This window comes from Filicampus tigris, chromosome 16, assembly GCF_054856515.1.
Source record: "Filicampus tigris isolate MCC_2025a chromosome 16, RoL_Ftig_1.0, whole genome shotgun sequence".
Taxonomy (NCBI): Eukaryota; Metazoa; Chordata; class Actinopteri; order Syngnathiformes; family Syngnathidae; genus Filicampus; species Filicampus tigris.
Genome location: NC_141232.1, coordinates 10,732,501 through 10,747,996, shown reverse-complemented (window position 1 = coordinate 10,747,996; position 15,496 = coordinate 10,732,501). Strand labels below are relative to the sequence as shown.

The 15,496-nt window shown below is 39.8% G+C and overlaps 3 protein-coding genes across 4 annotated transcripts in view; all 3 read right to left on the bottom strand.

Annotated features, from left to right (window-relative positions):
* Positions 1–2,734: 2,734 nt before the first annotated feature.
* Positions 2,735–7,871, bottom strand: LOC147134683 (uncharacterized). Its single transcript, XM_086055992.1, has 3 exons — positions 7,650–7,871; positions 5,370–5,765; positions 2,735–4,655 (listed from the first exon to the last, which is right to left on the bottom strand). The coding sequence occupies exons 1-3, from the start codon at positions 7,819–7,821 to the stop codon at positions 3,673–3,675; spliced, it is 1,551 nt and encodes a 516-aa protein (XP_085912118.1). The 5' UTR covers positions 7,822–7,871; the 3' UTR covers positions 2,735–3,672.
* Positions 7,872–8,670: 799 nt separating this feature from the next.
* LOC147134682 (uncharacterized) lies at positions 8,671–14,138 on the bottom strand. 2 transcript variants are annotated; one of them, XM_086055991.1, is made up of 12 exons: positions 13,903–14,138; positions 13,051–13,138; positions 12,938–12,977; positions 12,196–12,317; positions 11,947–12,119; positions 11,763–11,866; positions 11,481–11,639; positions 10,786–10,871; positions 10,553–10,680; positions 10,246–10,348; positions 9,756–9,854; positions 8,671–9,550 (listed from the first exon to the last, which is right to left on the bottom strand). In XM_086055991.1, exons 1-12 carry the CDS (start codon positions 14,060–14,062, stop codon positions 9,328–9,330), a joined length of 1,485 nt encoding a protein of 494 aa, XP_085912117.1. In that variant the 5' UTR covers positions 14,063–14,138; the 3' UTR covers positions 8,671–9,327. The 2 variants fall into 2 exon arrangements, with proteins under 2 accessions (XP_085912117.1, XP_085912116.1); XM_086055990.1 differs by having other exon boundaries at positions 10,246–10,680.
* Positions 14,139–14,334: 196 nt separating this feature from the next.
* Positions 14,335–15,496, bottom strand: part of atf7ip2 (activating transcription factor 7 interacting protein 2) — a 5,500-nt gene continuing 4,338 nt past the window's right edge. Inside the window, exons 11-12 of the mRNA XM_086055993.1 lie at positions 15,323–15,496; positions 14,335–14,785 (exon numbers count right to left, since the gene is read on the bottom strand). The exon at positions 15,323–15,496 is cut by the window's right edge and continues 14 nt beyond it. Coding sequence (XP_085912119.1) covers positions 14,575–14,785; positions 15,323–15,496 — 385 coding nt within the window. The 3' untranslated portion in view covers positions 14,335–14,574. The remainder of the gene's footprint in view (positions 14,786–15,322) is intronic.

The window sequence follows — 15,496 nt, the reverse complement described above, 5'->3', positions numbered from 1 at the left end:
ACCAACTTTGAAATGTATTTAAATAAGTAAAAAAGATATTTTCCACTATCAATTATAAACAATACTCATCTTGATAACTTGGCATAAAAAATGAACTCAAGTGACAACATGTCCTGCATTAGCAAACCAAAACATAGTAGTAAAAATTACACTAAAAACTTAAAAATGCTACTTTAGCTAATGATAGCAACTGAAAAAATAAACCTTACCTGAACATGTCTTTTCAGATTAGAGAATTTTTAAACACCGGTGAACCAACAGTTGGTGGTTTGTAGGCTGGCACAAACAAGACAACACATTCACCATAAATCAAGTATCTTAAATAAGGCCATGAATGGGGAATATCTTGCTTCTCCAAGTCTGTTACATAATCCTCATCATACTGCTCCTTGGTTTATCAACCTGTTTTTTTCTACCTTATACTATAAGTCCCCCAAATTGCAATGAATCAGGACACAGTCACTTGTTTTCAAAGGTAGGGAGTAAAAGTAAAAAAGCTGTCCAAAAATAAATACAAGTACTCAAGTAAAGCACATACACCTGAAAAATCGACCTAAGAGTATAACTAAGTATTTGCACTCTGTTTCTTCCCACCCCTGACCACAATCAACATAGCATAACCCTTATTTTGACAATATTAACAATTTTGTATCTTTCTTACATATGATGAACATTGGACCAATATATCAATCATTTTGCGCAGGTTTATCATTTTGTACAGTCAAGGTCAAAGGTGAACTGTTCTCCATTAAAGGTAAACGGAAGACAAAGTGAGAGTAGTCTTTATGTTTTCCAAGTTAAATATCTAGACCTTTATGGGGAGGATTACTGTGACAAACTGTACTGACGTTCGTGTATGCCCTCGGGGATTAATCCCAGTGACTTTGGTGATCCCTGAACCTTCCAAAACTTCTGGACATTTAATACTCCCTGACCTTTAAAACATATGGTTAGCAAAATTGAGTCGAGATGTGGCTATGAATAAATAATTTGCATAACTCAAACAGGAGGTGAGTCATGCGTAAAAGGGTTTAAGCCTGTCTTCTCAAGAGGATGTTTAGCTCTTGTCAGTGTGTATGTGCGTGTGTTAGTGTCCGTGCATGCGTGTGTGTGTGTCCATTTCGTTTCAAGGTCCTTTTCACATCCAGACAATGTTATTTACAAAATGTTCAACGTTGAAGAAATGTTAGTTTATGTTTTATTTCAAAGATGAATTGAAATGGAGGGCGGGCTCTTTAGTTGGTTTTGTTTTCTGCTGATCAATAGGTAATTATGAAGAATATGATGTGAAATGTTAATTCCGTACAGTCGTACACAAACAACGCACGATATTGCCTGCGATGTCAATCAGGCTTGTCATAGTATGGTACCCTGTTAAGTACCGCCATCTAGTGGTAAACGTGAGAGATGCAGTTGGGGTGACATTGCACTGTGAGGCTGTTTGCTAGTTTTTGTGTTCTAGTGTTTACCTTTTTACCCAAATCGTTATGCGTACTGTTAGGAATGATTCTAACATGCATTTTCCACTATGATATACAAATACTATTTATTTATTTATTTTCTGAGGCTTACAATATGTGTTTGTGATAATTAAATCACAAATACTTTGGGGGATTGTGTGTTGGTTAATTTGTTGAATGTTCTGTTTTACCAATAAATGTTCACTGTTCGTCATCAACAATCGAATATAAACTAATAAACTAAAATTATTTTTCAAATTTCATCACACTGAAAAGAATGAATCATTTACTTTTCACTGAAGAACAGAACTTTGTTTCCTGTGTATCTATGTTGGGTTTTATGGTATATGGGAAAAAAAGAGAAAACACTGTGACCTAAAATGACCACCAGAATATTTGTTGTTGCTAAACGTAGTGGTCACTCATTTTGGTCGTTCAACGGCTTTTTGAAGTTTTGGAGTTCCGTAATTCTACGAGTTTAAGGGTGCAGAGTTCAGTGCCGAGGCGCACGAGATTAAGATGACAAGTCTAAACCTCTTAAAGCGCACATTCATGCGAAGTCTAATATTCCATGGACATCATCCATTTTACAGGAGGGAAGGGACTAAAGAGGGAGGCTGCCATTCTGCCAGCGCTTCACTTTAAAACTTTAAAGAGCACATTTGTTCCTTAATCACTCTTGCTGCTCCACCTCTGCTTTTTCTATCTGGCTACTCTGCACTATTTTTCGGCTCCCATCTTCTTCAGCCATAAGCCCTGTCAGCTCTGATTAGGCCACAGTGTGTTTGTGTGTCAGTGTGGATGACTGTTTTAAGTGGTCTTATGGGGCAGATCATTCTGCTCCGCTATTACACTGGACCTGCTCGTCCAGGGGAGACGCACTATTTGCTGATGCTAAGGTCAGACAGACATCCACTGTGGTTCTCATGGTTCACTTTACTGTCTTTCATACGCAGCATAATAATCAAAGCTTCTTCTGAACAAGCTCAAAGAATGTCCTAATAAACGGGATGCCAAATTGGTCACTTAACCATGCATTTTATCGTGGCGACCTTCTTAGTTGCAAGTAGAATTATATCAGTCATAAGCCTCCATCACCATGCCTTTATGGACTTTTCATTGGGTACTGTCTGAGACAATCATTTTGAAACAGAAAAGGACCTTCGCAAAAATGTTCCCCGACAAATGAAAAATGATCATTCAGAGGAAATGACTACTGTCAGGTGTTAAGAGTGGTCAAATTGAGAACAATCAAACACTGAGTCTTGTTTTTCATTTTAACATTGACAGTGATTTATTTTTCAACTTTAAGACATTTAAGAATGTTAAATGCTACTTCAAACATTGCCTATGCAGATGATAGAAGAATGATGACAGCTCAACCTTGAAACAGAAATATTTTGTTTCCATGACAAACATTGAATCCAGGCAACTGGACTCTTCTTATGTGTTGAAGACGTTTCAAATTTAAAGAGAATAATATGTTGTATGCGTCCCCACTGGTCCAAACACGGTATTTTGATTACAATTGCATTTGTAGAATATGAGTTAAGCAGTAAAATCCACCTGGTTTTGTCCATCTCATGGGGTGGCCATTTTGTCACTTTTGTTGACTGAAAATGGCATCACAGTTGCGCAGGGCTCAGATAACGACCAATCATGACTCAGTTTCAGAAAACGGGTGAGCCGTGATTGGTCATTATCTGAGACCTGAGCAACTGTGATATCATCTTCAGTTGACAGAAAGTGGCAAAATGGCCGCCCCCCCTGAGATGGCTAAAAATGGGTGGATTTTGCTTCTCAACTCATATTCCACAAATGCAATCTTAATCAGAATTCCAGACTTTCTAGACTAGTGAAGGTGCATAGAACATATTATTGCAAAGATTTTTGGGTGGTTGACTTAATCTTTAATCCAAAAGGCTTCCTCATTTCAAAATTTTAGGGACATAACCAACTGTCTTGCATAGATGGCTTTTTTCATACCACCAGAGACATAAATAGGGAGAATCCACAAATTTTAGAACTGAGTAAGCCTTTTGAATTCATCGTGAAACATCTTAAAAAAAAACAGGAAGAGTCCATTTTTTGCAGGTTTCCATGACCTGGATGACAAATCAGAGGAAGACAAGAATGCTGGGAATGGATTGCATGGATTGCATTTCAGTTCTCACAGTAGTCATGTGAAGCGTCCGTGTCTGTATCACATATGTCACAAAGATATGGCTTCACCTGCGTGCATCCTCATATGTATTTTCAACGTCGCCTTTGCTCTAAATGGACTCCCGCAAATGTTGCATGAGAAGGGTTTCTCTCCCGTGTGAGTCCTCATGTGAATTTTAAGTGCCGTGGTGCTACTCAGACGTTTCTCGCACATGCCGCAAGGGTACGGCTTCTCGCCCGTATGAGTCCTCAAGTGAACCTTCAGCGCAGTCGTGCTGCTCAGTCTTTTGTCGCAGAAGTCACAGGTGTACGGTTTATCGCCGGTATGAATCCTCATGTGGCTTTTAAGCGCAGTCTTGGCTCGGAAAGTGCCCCCGCAGGTGTTGCAGCAAAACGGTTTCTCTCCCGTGTGAGTCCTCATGTGAACTTTGAGGGCCGTGGCGCTGCTCAGTCTCTTCTCGCACATGTCGCAAGGGTACGGCTTCTCGCCCGTGTGAGTCCTCATGTGGACCCTCAGTGCTGTTTTGTCACTAAATCTCTTTTCGCAGTGGCCACAGGGGTACGGTTTCTCACCTGTGTGGATCTTCATGTGCCGGTTCAACATGGCAATTACAGTGAATCGGTTCCCGCAGATGTCGCAAGCATACGGTTTCTCACCCGTGTGGCTCATCATATGCAATTTCAGCGTTGTTTTATTGTAGAATCGTTTCCCGCACAGGCTGCAGATACACCGTTTCTCCCCTTTGTGGATTCTTGAGTGTTCATATTGACCGTAACCGCTCACAATGTCAAGGCCACACTTAAGCGTAGGCTCAGTATTTGTCTTCCGATCCTCTCTATGTAAACTTTCCTGACAAACAGGAAAATACTTTGCGCTATCCACCCCTTTCTTTGTTGCCAGGCCCTCTTCCTCCTGACTGGTGTGAGGTTCTTCTTTTATTTCTGTAGGTTCTGATTCCTCTTGGTCCCGATTGGACCAGGATGAATGAGTGAGAACCTCCTGTTGCTTTGGGTCATCTTGCTGTTGGAGGTCTAAAGGGATAAAAAAAGAAGGGGAGGTTAGCACTGAATAAAATCGATAGAAACATGGAATCATGGTCTACGTTGTTCTAGGATGTACTGAATAATAACAGTACTACATTAGTTATACATGAAATGATGCACTCTGATATAGAACTGGTGTTGGTGCTTTCGTTCACCTCAAAAGACAAGTATTGACAAGTCCTAATCCGGGATGGGCATAATAATTGATCATTAAAAATTCTGTTGATTGCATGGAATGGACTGATTTATGATGAAACGTTTAAGGCAACGAGTGAATTATTTGCCTGCACTGTTGATTTAGTCTACAAGCACAGTATGGGAAGTAGTTTAAGTTTGTCTTTGTACAGTCAGCATTTGGGGATAGTCACTTCACCTTTGCATCACAAAATGTTGATTTCTATTTGGGATCAGAAAACCCCAGTATCTAAATGTTAGCTTTCTTTCTACAGTAAGTAGATGATGCGGACTATAAGGACAATGTGTCTATCTTATTGTATTGCAAAATAAAGATAGCATTTGTTAAAGGGGGATGAAACAAGTTTATATTTAGCCACTCACAGTCACCATTGAACTTTTTGAGTGTGACTTTGCCCATGAGACTACGTCCCCCACGCCCCCACATCTCACATTGTAAACTTGCATCACTTTTGCAGTTATCACAGTTTACCAATAAAAATATGATACATATTACCTCACACATACCGTGACTGTTGGCCTTGTCAAGACGTTGCTTTATTTCTGCCTTTGCATATGTCTTTGATCCCGACCCTCCATGCTCAGCTGCTTTGTAATGTTGACTCTCATCTGCATTAGTGTTGTGCAAAAAGGCATCGTTGTCACAGTCAGATTTTTCAAAGTGATTCTGACTTTCACCAGGCCCCGAGTCCATAGGGTGATTTTCACTGTTGTAACTTTCCTGACAAACAGAAATCAGTCTGAAGTTATCCTGCTCCGGTTTCATGTCCAACTCGTCTCCATCCCGACTGGTGCAGGACTCTTCTTTAATTTGAGGAGGTTCTGGGTCTTCTTGGTCCTCTCTGGGCCAGGAGGACATAGCGAGAGCTTCCTGTTGCTTGTCAACATCTTGCTCTTGGTGTTCTGAAGGGACAATAAAAGCAAGACTTGTATTAAGTGACGAAACTAGTCAGAGTTGAAAACATGGCCTATTGGGATTAGTTGTTTTTTAGTACAAATGGTTTGTCACTATAGATTCTTCAGGTATCTGTACTTTATTTATATAGTTTTCTGGCAACGTTTTACTGATACTCCTTACCAGGGGCAGAGCCATGGGTGGGCCTGATTGACACACTGTCCACCCAGTAGTAAATTATTATTAATCCCCTAAGGCCCAAGATGTTTTTTACATGCATTTTTTTTAATTTCTTTTTGCCATTTGGGCTTATTGGAACCTAATTAGAAGAAAAACTAAGCATCATCTTTTAGTTTTTTTGCATTGTATTGTATTGTACTGTATTTTGTATACTGTATTTTGACTGCAGTATGTAATACTCTTCTGAGACCACAAGATGGCAGTGTAAGTGCCCACATATGTGTCCAAAACACCCACAGTTCCACACTTGTGGACACAAGAAGTAGAAAGTGCCGTCCACGTATGTGGCCACTAAGCCTTAGGCCTTAAATTATTTTTGAATTTGTATTTCCTTGTGTGTGTGTGTTTTTTTTTTTTTTAATTGAATATTAAGAATGGCATAATTGTGGTTGTCCAAGGAAGATCTGAACGTCATATTATTCAATTTGTCATTTTATTTGAATATACGATGTGTCGGGACAGGAGGATTGTGCTCAGTGAGAGAAATATTAAGGCCCACCATGATTTTTCCAGGCCCACCCATTAGCCACATTCTGGCGCCGCCCCTGCTCCCTACATTTGAATACATTTATCTGTACTTTTTATTCCATATTTTGTCCAAATAGCTTTGTTTTTTTTTTTTTACCTCTGCTGCTAATGACATTACTTTAAAAAGACGTAATTAGAGAGGTCAAGTCAAATGCTGCTGAGATCTTGGTGGATGGCTTGATGGAGGTCTTGGTGACTTAAAGGCAGGACAAAAGGAAAAGCAGTGACATGGAAGAATGTGAAGTATTAACGAATGACGAATGATATTTAAAATAATTGTTTGATATTGTCCACTTGTGGCCAAAGCGTTATGTCGTATGACAGCCTAAAAACCAGGAGAATCTGGCGTTCAAAAATCCCCAGGTAAGAAAAAATACTGCACATCAAAAACCTATGCCAATGCTTGAAAGCTCTTGGTTTGATTTCCTTTGCCATTGTGCAAAGGTGCCAGAAAGAAAACTATCAAAATCTTCACTTTTTACTTATGTACTTAAAGTAGACTGTACTTTTTTACTTTTACTTTCAGTAGTCCAATCAGTACTTTTACTATTACCAGTGTTCTTTAACACCTGCACTTCTGTAATATCTGTATTCTAACTCAAGTACAGAGCGTAAGTACCTTTTAATGGGCGAGGGTTGCAACGTGAATCCTCAGTCGACTTCTGTATACTTTATACACTGCGCATGCTGGGTCAGTGCTGAGGCTAACACTTATTGTAGCATTTGAATGCAGGGAGGAAAGCCATACTTATAGCAAATATACCAATAGTTTTCCATCCATCAATTGTATATAGAATTGCTTATTATATGATGGATCAGCTGGAAATGGGACGTATCCCAGCAGACATAATTATAATTAACATGACTGTCATGTCAAGCTAATATCGTGCATAATGACAAAATGCTTTGGCTGGGCTGAAATTCCAAATACAGGCAATAACAAGGTAATTATAATGTTGTTGTTTTTAATCACTGACAAAGCATGTCGTTGGATGCCTTGGCGTCGCAGCATCACCAGATGCTACTTTGTCATCTAGCCATTGTAATGAGAGCAAATTTAACCCACGCAAGACAACACCTCGAATAAACCGCACGATATTCTAATGTTAAATGTTTTTACTGACCTGTTCTGTGTAGCTTGATTCTTGGTTTCCGAACATCATCCAAAAGCCTACGCTGACGTCCGATTTCCTCTTCATACTCGATGATGGTATTTATAAAGACGCCGGCAATCTCTTCCGCGGCAGCAGCTAATCGCTCGTTGACAAAATGTCGAATGTACTGATAAGACGACATTTCTTTATTTCTGCAGCTTTACTAGTCTGTCCTCACTTTCGTTTCGTACCATCGTTTCTTCCTCTGGTACAACGGAGGATGACCAACAGCTTTTAAGTAAAGTACTGCCATCTTCTGCCTAGGAGTGTAAATTACAGTTTACCGTATAAATGGATGTGGTGTTACTTACTATTTAATTTACTGTGATTTGTACTTTTTACTTGGGTTACACGAAGTGCAAATACGTTGGTACTACCAGTACTTAAATCCAAATTTCAGTTTTGTATTTGAGTAAACTTGTACTCCCCGTATTTGAGAAGAGGTAACTACTTCCTACTCCATACTTGATGATGCAAATGCTTTGAAGAAGCAAGATATTCCCCATCTATGGCCTTATTTAAGAGAATAGTTTTATGTTGTTGGATCCAAGACTGAATAGCGAATGTGTTGTATTGTGGACTTTACAAATGTAATCTGAAAAAAATATATACAATTAAGGTTCAAATTTCCATTTATTAATACTTATCCTATTTAGCATTTTTTTCCTCTTTATTGTCAGTTCACAATGTTAGCAAAGCTAGGGGAACACATTGTTTTGATAGTTCAGTCATTTATTTCATGAAGTTAAGAGGGAAACTATTTTTTGAGAAGAGATATGTTTCTCACCATTGTGCCAGGTATCATAAGGCGTTTAATCAGTACTTTTACAAGTTTTTTTGTAGCCGAGTCTCTGTACTTCTACTTAAGTGCAGAGTGACTACTTTTGCCACCTCTGTAAATATGCAGTAGCCAAGTAGTATAGATACAACTTCAGTTGGAATCTATAGACTTCTTTATTATAACAACAAAAAATGATCTGGAGCAGCAATGTTATCTGTAAATATATTTTTATAGCAACATTGTACATTGTTCAGTTATTTTCATACCTGATCTCTTCAAAAATAAGCATTTGGAGTCACAGGCTATGACGAAAAACTACAAAGTTATGTTCACATCGAAAAGTTATATTGAGTAATGCATATAAATACAGGACTCAAGCACATAATCTTTTCTTCTCTCTGGCAAATATACTTATCAACATGAAAAATAAATAAATAAATAAATATTAGTTTGAGTAAGATATGTAACATTTCTGTGTAGTGTTATCTTGAGGTGGTAGGTGGTATCCAGGACCAGTTGGTCTCCACTTTACATGATACGAGACAAAGACTTTCTTGAGCGGGACCATGCCTATTTATTATAAAATGAATGTTGATACTCTGAGGTTGTTACTTAACATCCGAGAGATGTACACAACTCTGAACTATGAAATTGTAAAACTGCAATGTGTGAAAGCTCAAAACAGGAAATGGTAATAATCTGTCAAGTCAATTAAATGGAGAACAAGACGGATAGAGTCACTGGAGCACTTGGAATCTTCTGCATTATCTTGATTGTTCTCCTGGAGGTCAGAGTGGGACAGTTCACTTTGATTAAATTGTAAGGAAATACAAACATTAAGGCAACTGCAGCAACTGATCTCATGTTTCAGTTAGCTGTATTAGTAGGAGCTTGACGATGTTTTAAATGACGCCTCTTTCTTTTATTTTTTGAGTCCCTGCGCTTCCTGTTTTTGCAAGCAATATTCAGATGTTGTTTCTTGTGGACTGGTTTCGACCTGGCACAGGAGCCCAATTGAGGGTGATATGATAGGACAGGGGAGCTTGATCGCTTATGATTGTAATTAGTGGAAATGGCCATTGAAGTAGACCTGGAAGAAAAAAGGCATAACAACAAAAAAATGAATTAAATATTTGTTCAATGCAATTTCACATTGACAAGCCATTGATAACTTGTCGTAAAAGTCTAGACACTGTAACTGTTTTTGGTGTTCGTCTTTGTTTGTCTGTAACTTATAACATTCACCATGTGAGACAAAACAAGGTAAAAAAGTTTAAACGAGGAGTGAAAAAGACCTTGATCTGCCGCCAGAACGTCTGCGCCGGTTTGCAGAGTGAGAAGACTTGGACTTAGAACGAGAAGAACGTTTGTGGGTGGAATTCTTACATGCAGACCTGAGTGACAAAGGTGACAAAAGTGCAGAGATTTATTTCTATTATATTCATATGCACTGGTGTTTTAATATGGGAAAATGGTGGGGCACTGATGTGTTATTGCAAATAATTTGGAGGGGTTGACCTCCACTTTAATTGAATTGCTCCGATTCTTTATCTTGGTCACAGCATTTGCATAACCCGTGTTGATAGGCAGAATTCACAGAGCACATTAAAGACCAGTGAAAAAAATATGGCATTTACCACCAAAGAGTACTACAAAAACAGTAACTTCATAATCACTAGTCTATATTGAATATTTAAAATATTGTATAGAATAAAGATTATCATCTGGTGGAGCCTTACCTCCATTGCCACTATGAGCGCCTGCTTTTATAAACATTTCAGTTACCTTTCCCTCCTGTGTTTGTGATGGTTGAACCATTGCGTCTGAGTGAGGGGAGGGACAGACGAGGCATCCTGAGCGCTTGAGAGAGTCCAATGAGGCAGGGTCGCTGGGCGAGAGTTGGGGAAGAGAAAGAGCGAGGTTGGGGCAGATGAACAAGAAAAGAAGAGTGAAGGGAGCGGGTGGGACTCAGAGGAACCCCCAGTGGATAACGGTGAGGAAGAGTGGGCGTAGCTGGGTGGGACGTGGGAGCAGTGGGGTGGGATGTGGGTCGGTGGGCAGGCCTGTGGTTCCGCGCAAGACGGCCGCTGACCTGAGGGGAATGGAAAACGACGGCAGGGACCAGAGAAGATGGGCAGATGAGTAGAGAATGAGGAGGAGGAGGGAGGCGGCCGATTGACTTGAGGGAGACTTCCATTCCTTGGAAATGAGGTAGAGGAGCTGTTGGAAAGATGCAGGGAGTTTAACAGTGAATGAACTCAAACACACAGACTATTCAAGTTTGAAGTAGTCTGTGTTACTTTCCATGTCAGTTTGGATACACACTTGCAAGGCAACTCAGAGCTTGGCGTTCTGGAAGCAGGGTAAGTGCCGGTCAGCAAACATGCACTTGGACGATGCCGGAAAGTGGTCTGAAGAGGGGAGATGACACAAGATTATAGTAGCCATCTGAACACAATGAGAATGGAGTCATGAAAATAAACAATCCCACAAATTAGGATTTAAAGAGGAAGTCAACCGCAAAATGTCCTTTACAATAATATGTTCTATGTGCCTCCACGAGTCTAAACACGACATTCTGATTAATATTGCATTCGTGGAATATGAGTTGAACAGCAAAATGGGTATTTTTAGCCATTTCAGAGGGTGGCTATTTTGTCACTTGTTGTCGACTGAAAATGACATCACCTGTGCTCAGGGCTCAGGTAACAACCAATCATGGCTAACCTGTTTTCTGAAGCTGAACTTTGATTGGTTGTTATCTGAGTCCTGAGCACATGTGATGTCCTTTTCAGTTGACAGCAAGTGACAAAATGGCTGCCCACTGAGATAATGTCTTGTTTAGAATAGTGGGGGGCGCATAGAACATACTGTAAAAAAAAAAAAAAAATGTAAATGCTTGGGTCAACTTTTCTCTTTAACACTCCAACAGACAACTCATCGCCCGCCCCATGTGGAGTAATAACACAAATTCTAAAGTGTCCTACTTCCAAGAAAAAAAAAGTCCGAACAAAGTTGACCTGCTGGCAGTGAGTGGACAGGTTGATTTTCTGGGGTTGGCTGGTCAAAAGAGGAGGAGGAAGAGAAGTAGCAGGGTTCAATGTAGATGTTGCACTGAGTGACTGGGGCATGACAGACTTCCCTTTGTAGGTTTTCTCTTTCTTAAAATTATTCACAGCCTGAATGACAGACACGCAGTAAATACAAAATAAAATCACATTAATGTTCAAATGTAAAATCAAATATAAGAATGATGCCCTGTCCAACTGTAATCTCATGTCACCAGCTCTCTACAACTTTACCTGTCGGAGGAATTTATTGGCTATCAGTGTGTCAGGAGAGACATCAGTTTGGTTACAGGTGGGACATATGTGTCCTTCTGAGTCCAGCAAGGCTGTGCGAATACCTGATCAAGAGTGAATGACAAGTAGTATGAAATATTGTAATTTCTTCGTGATATTGATGGAGATGACGTCAGAGACTTACAGTCGTCACAATAATTGTTTCCACAGCACGGTATGATGGCAGCATCAACGAGCAGGTCATGACAGATCAGACATTGAAGTTCTTGAGGCACAACGTGTTCCTGACCCTTCAGCTTTGTTTTTTCTGGTGGACCAAACTGAGGCCCCGCCTTCTTGATGCATGAATACGCCTCACTGTCAATAGATGACACCATAAATTCACAATCCAAAGTGAAGCTTTCACGCAATGTCACACCACGTTTGTACTCACGCATCTTTGGCCGGAATTGTATAGCGTCCGCAAGTGGTCATCACGGTTCTGTTCGCATTGAGGTCGTCCACCTGAAGCATTAGTGAGTAAGGGATTCCTGTATTCTTCATCCTCACTGGAGCCTATCAATCACACACACCCAATGATGTGCATTACAAGATCAATAACTTCATGCAATAACTTTTAACTCGTGGGAATCCGTCACCGAGACGAAAACCACACATCTGATTTTAAAAGGGAAGTCAACCCAGCAAGTCGAAACATGGCTTTCTGATTAATATTGCGTTTGTGGAAAATGAGTTATGCAGCAATAGCCACCCAATTTGAGGGACGGCCATTTTGCCACTTGCTGTCGACTGAAAATGACAACACAGTTGCTTAGGGCTCAGACAACTACCAATCACTACTCACATATTTTCTGAAGCTGAGCCATGATTGGTAGTGACCTGTGCCCTGAGCAACTGTGATGTAATTTTCAGTCAACTAAAGTGGCAAAATGGCCGCCCCCGGAAATGGCTAAAAACAGGCGGATTTTGCTGCTTAACTCATATTCCACAAACGCGATATTAATCTGAATGCTATGCTTAGACTAGTTATGGTGCATAGAACATATTATTGCCAGGAATATTTTTGGGTTGACTTACACTTCAAAAGATATAATAGATATAACATTCATCTGCAGCTGTTTTTTGTTGTCCTGTAGGGAGGAAAAAGTATATAAGGTTTTGGTCTGATGACTTACTGTTTTGGCTTTTCCTGAAGTGTAGTTGTCTGATTGTTCACTGAAACACAGAAAATATTTGTGTTGTGAATTGTGCATTGATTGTGGGCACAGTGAGAACAAACTACACTTACATATTGTGTGCCTTGACTCCGCTACCGGGGACCCTCCTGACGATGACAGAGCTACCTCTGTGGATGAGGCCTTCCTCATCTGTGTACTCTGAGAAGGTTTTATTTAGTTTTTTATTCCAAGAGGTGGGACCTCAATTATCCAGGTATCTGTACTTTACTTGGGTTTTTATTTTTGGGGTGACAAAAAGGTCAAAACCTTTACTCCCAACACACTGACTTTCTACTACTTACTTTGTCAGAAGAGGCTCATTACTTTTTTTTCTATCATGCCGAATTTCGACATGGCATAAAAAAGATGTAAATAGAGAGGTAAAATCTTGATTGCGTTTTTGAGGTCTTATAAGGAGGAAAACAGGGACAGCAGCACTATTGAAGAATGTGAACCATGGAGCATTAAAGTGGAAGTCAACCATGATGATGAGATGAGATGAGATGGACAAAGTGCCCCCGAGATGGACAAAAACTGGTGGATTTTACTACTTAACTCATATTCCACAAGCACAATATTAATCTGACTGCCGTGTTTCGACCAGTGGGCCTGCAATGAACCTATTCTTGTAAAGAAATTGTTTGTGTTGTCTTGCCCTTTAAGAATGGCAACCGATTTGGAGAAGGAAGATATTCCCCACCCATGGCCGTATTCCCCAAAGATGATCCTATCCTCGGGGCTAAATCATGACTTGTGCCAGAACTTAAACAAATCTTTTGCACGTATCATTTTTTAAATTAAATGATTCTCGTGGTTCAATTATGTTAACGTTTGCTTGATGGTTGGTTATCCCCGCTTGATGGTTGTTTACCCTGAGTTTGGCACAGTAAATGTGAACGTTCACTAGCTTCGTAATATATTACCTTCGTTGGTCTGAGCGTTTGAGATGAGCAGGTTAGAAAAGCGGAGCCTCTCCTTGGCCATGATGTGCCTCTTTAGTTCTTTCACGGTGACTAGCGGTTGGTTAAAAACTGCCGTTACCGAGTTGGTTCTTGAAAAGAACCTGTAATGTACATGAGTCATATTGTAACGGAGTGCTTAACTTGGAGAAGCAGTAACATACCGAACTGGCTTGTAGCCGCTATAATGATAGCGTGTTTCTAAGCGAACGATGTTTTAACTTTTTTTAGAGTGACATCAACGTATTGAAAGTCACATGTCAAAAGATGCCCTTTATGACGTCACTATACACTGCACTCCTCAATGGAGCTTAGTGCTGTTAAAATGACACCACAAATATGACATATCAAAAGACAAAATGATTTCACAACAGAAAAGGGGGCGGGGGAATAAAATGACATTCATTAAAAGTATAGTTTATTTAATTTTAACAGCTAACAAAAAAACAACAAAGAATAGTAACATTCATAACCAGTGTTGACCATTTAAAAAATAAAATTGATTCAAGGCCTTCTCTGTACACCTCGCCATTGGTAAATATTACATAAAATGGAAAGTGCAGTGAAACTGAATATATATGTGTAATTCAGGTGTGGTTTTTGATTACATGACCTCCTCCGGTTCCGGTTCTGGGTCTATTCAGGTAAGACTGCGGCTACAACGTCACTATAGGGTCCGTACCGGCCATAAATGTCTTTGCCTACCACAGCGACACACAGCTTGTGCCCTGGTTTGTACTTAGTGATGGACACCCACATAGGCAGAGATTTGGCAACCACATTGCCCAATAGTCTCCAGTCTGGGAAAACTCCGCTCCCCTTGACCTTTTCCATGGTTAGCAAGACACTGGAATGTAGGGATAGAGAAATGGACAACAACATCAGTAATCAAATCCAAATGTTAGACAGTACATCCAAAATTCAAATACATTAATATGAAGAATTGGAAACAATTTCTTTAAAAAAATAAATTGAAAAAAACAGCCAATCATGTGGAATATGATACGATAGTGTCACGAGTACACCAAAGGGAAGATGATGGTGATTTAGGAGCATTTCAAACAAATAACATGTTGGTGGTAAATATTGTAATAACATTTAAAAAAAATTAACAAGCATATTTGTTGGTTGGCTATTGAATTTGAACGTGACTGTTTAATAATATTGAGGCTCTTTTTTTCTTCTTCTGTTTAAACATGGCATCTTATATTTAAATTCCAAAAAAGGATTGTTTAGTTTTTACCTCAGAATAAAATGTGGGAACTGACTCTTGTGCACTCTTGTACTATAAACTGACACCATAAATGATTAAAATAAATTATCAGTAGAATATAATATTTAAGATGAACTGTTTAACACTTGCTACACAGCACTTTTGTTTCACCTGTAGCTCTGCATTGGTGGTAAAGAGGGCTCATTTTCCTCTCCGTTCCACATCACGGAGAGGCTCGCGGGCTTCTCGATAAGAGCCATGTGGACGGTCACTTTTTGGGGGATGCTGTACGACAGAGCCTCCATGGTCAAGTTGGACGGGAAAGGGTTTATCGGTAGAGCAGGA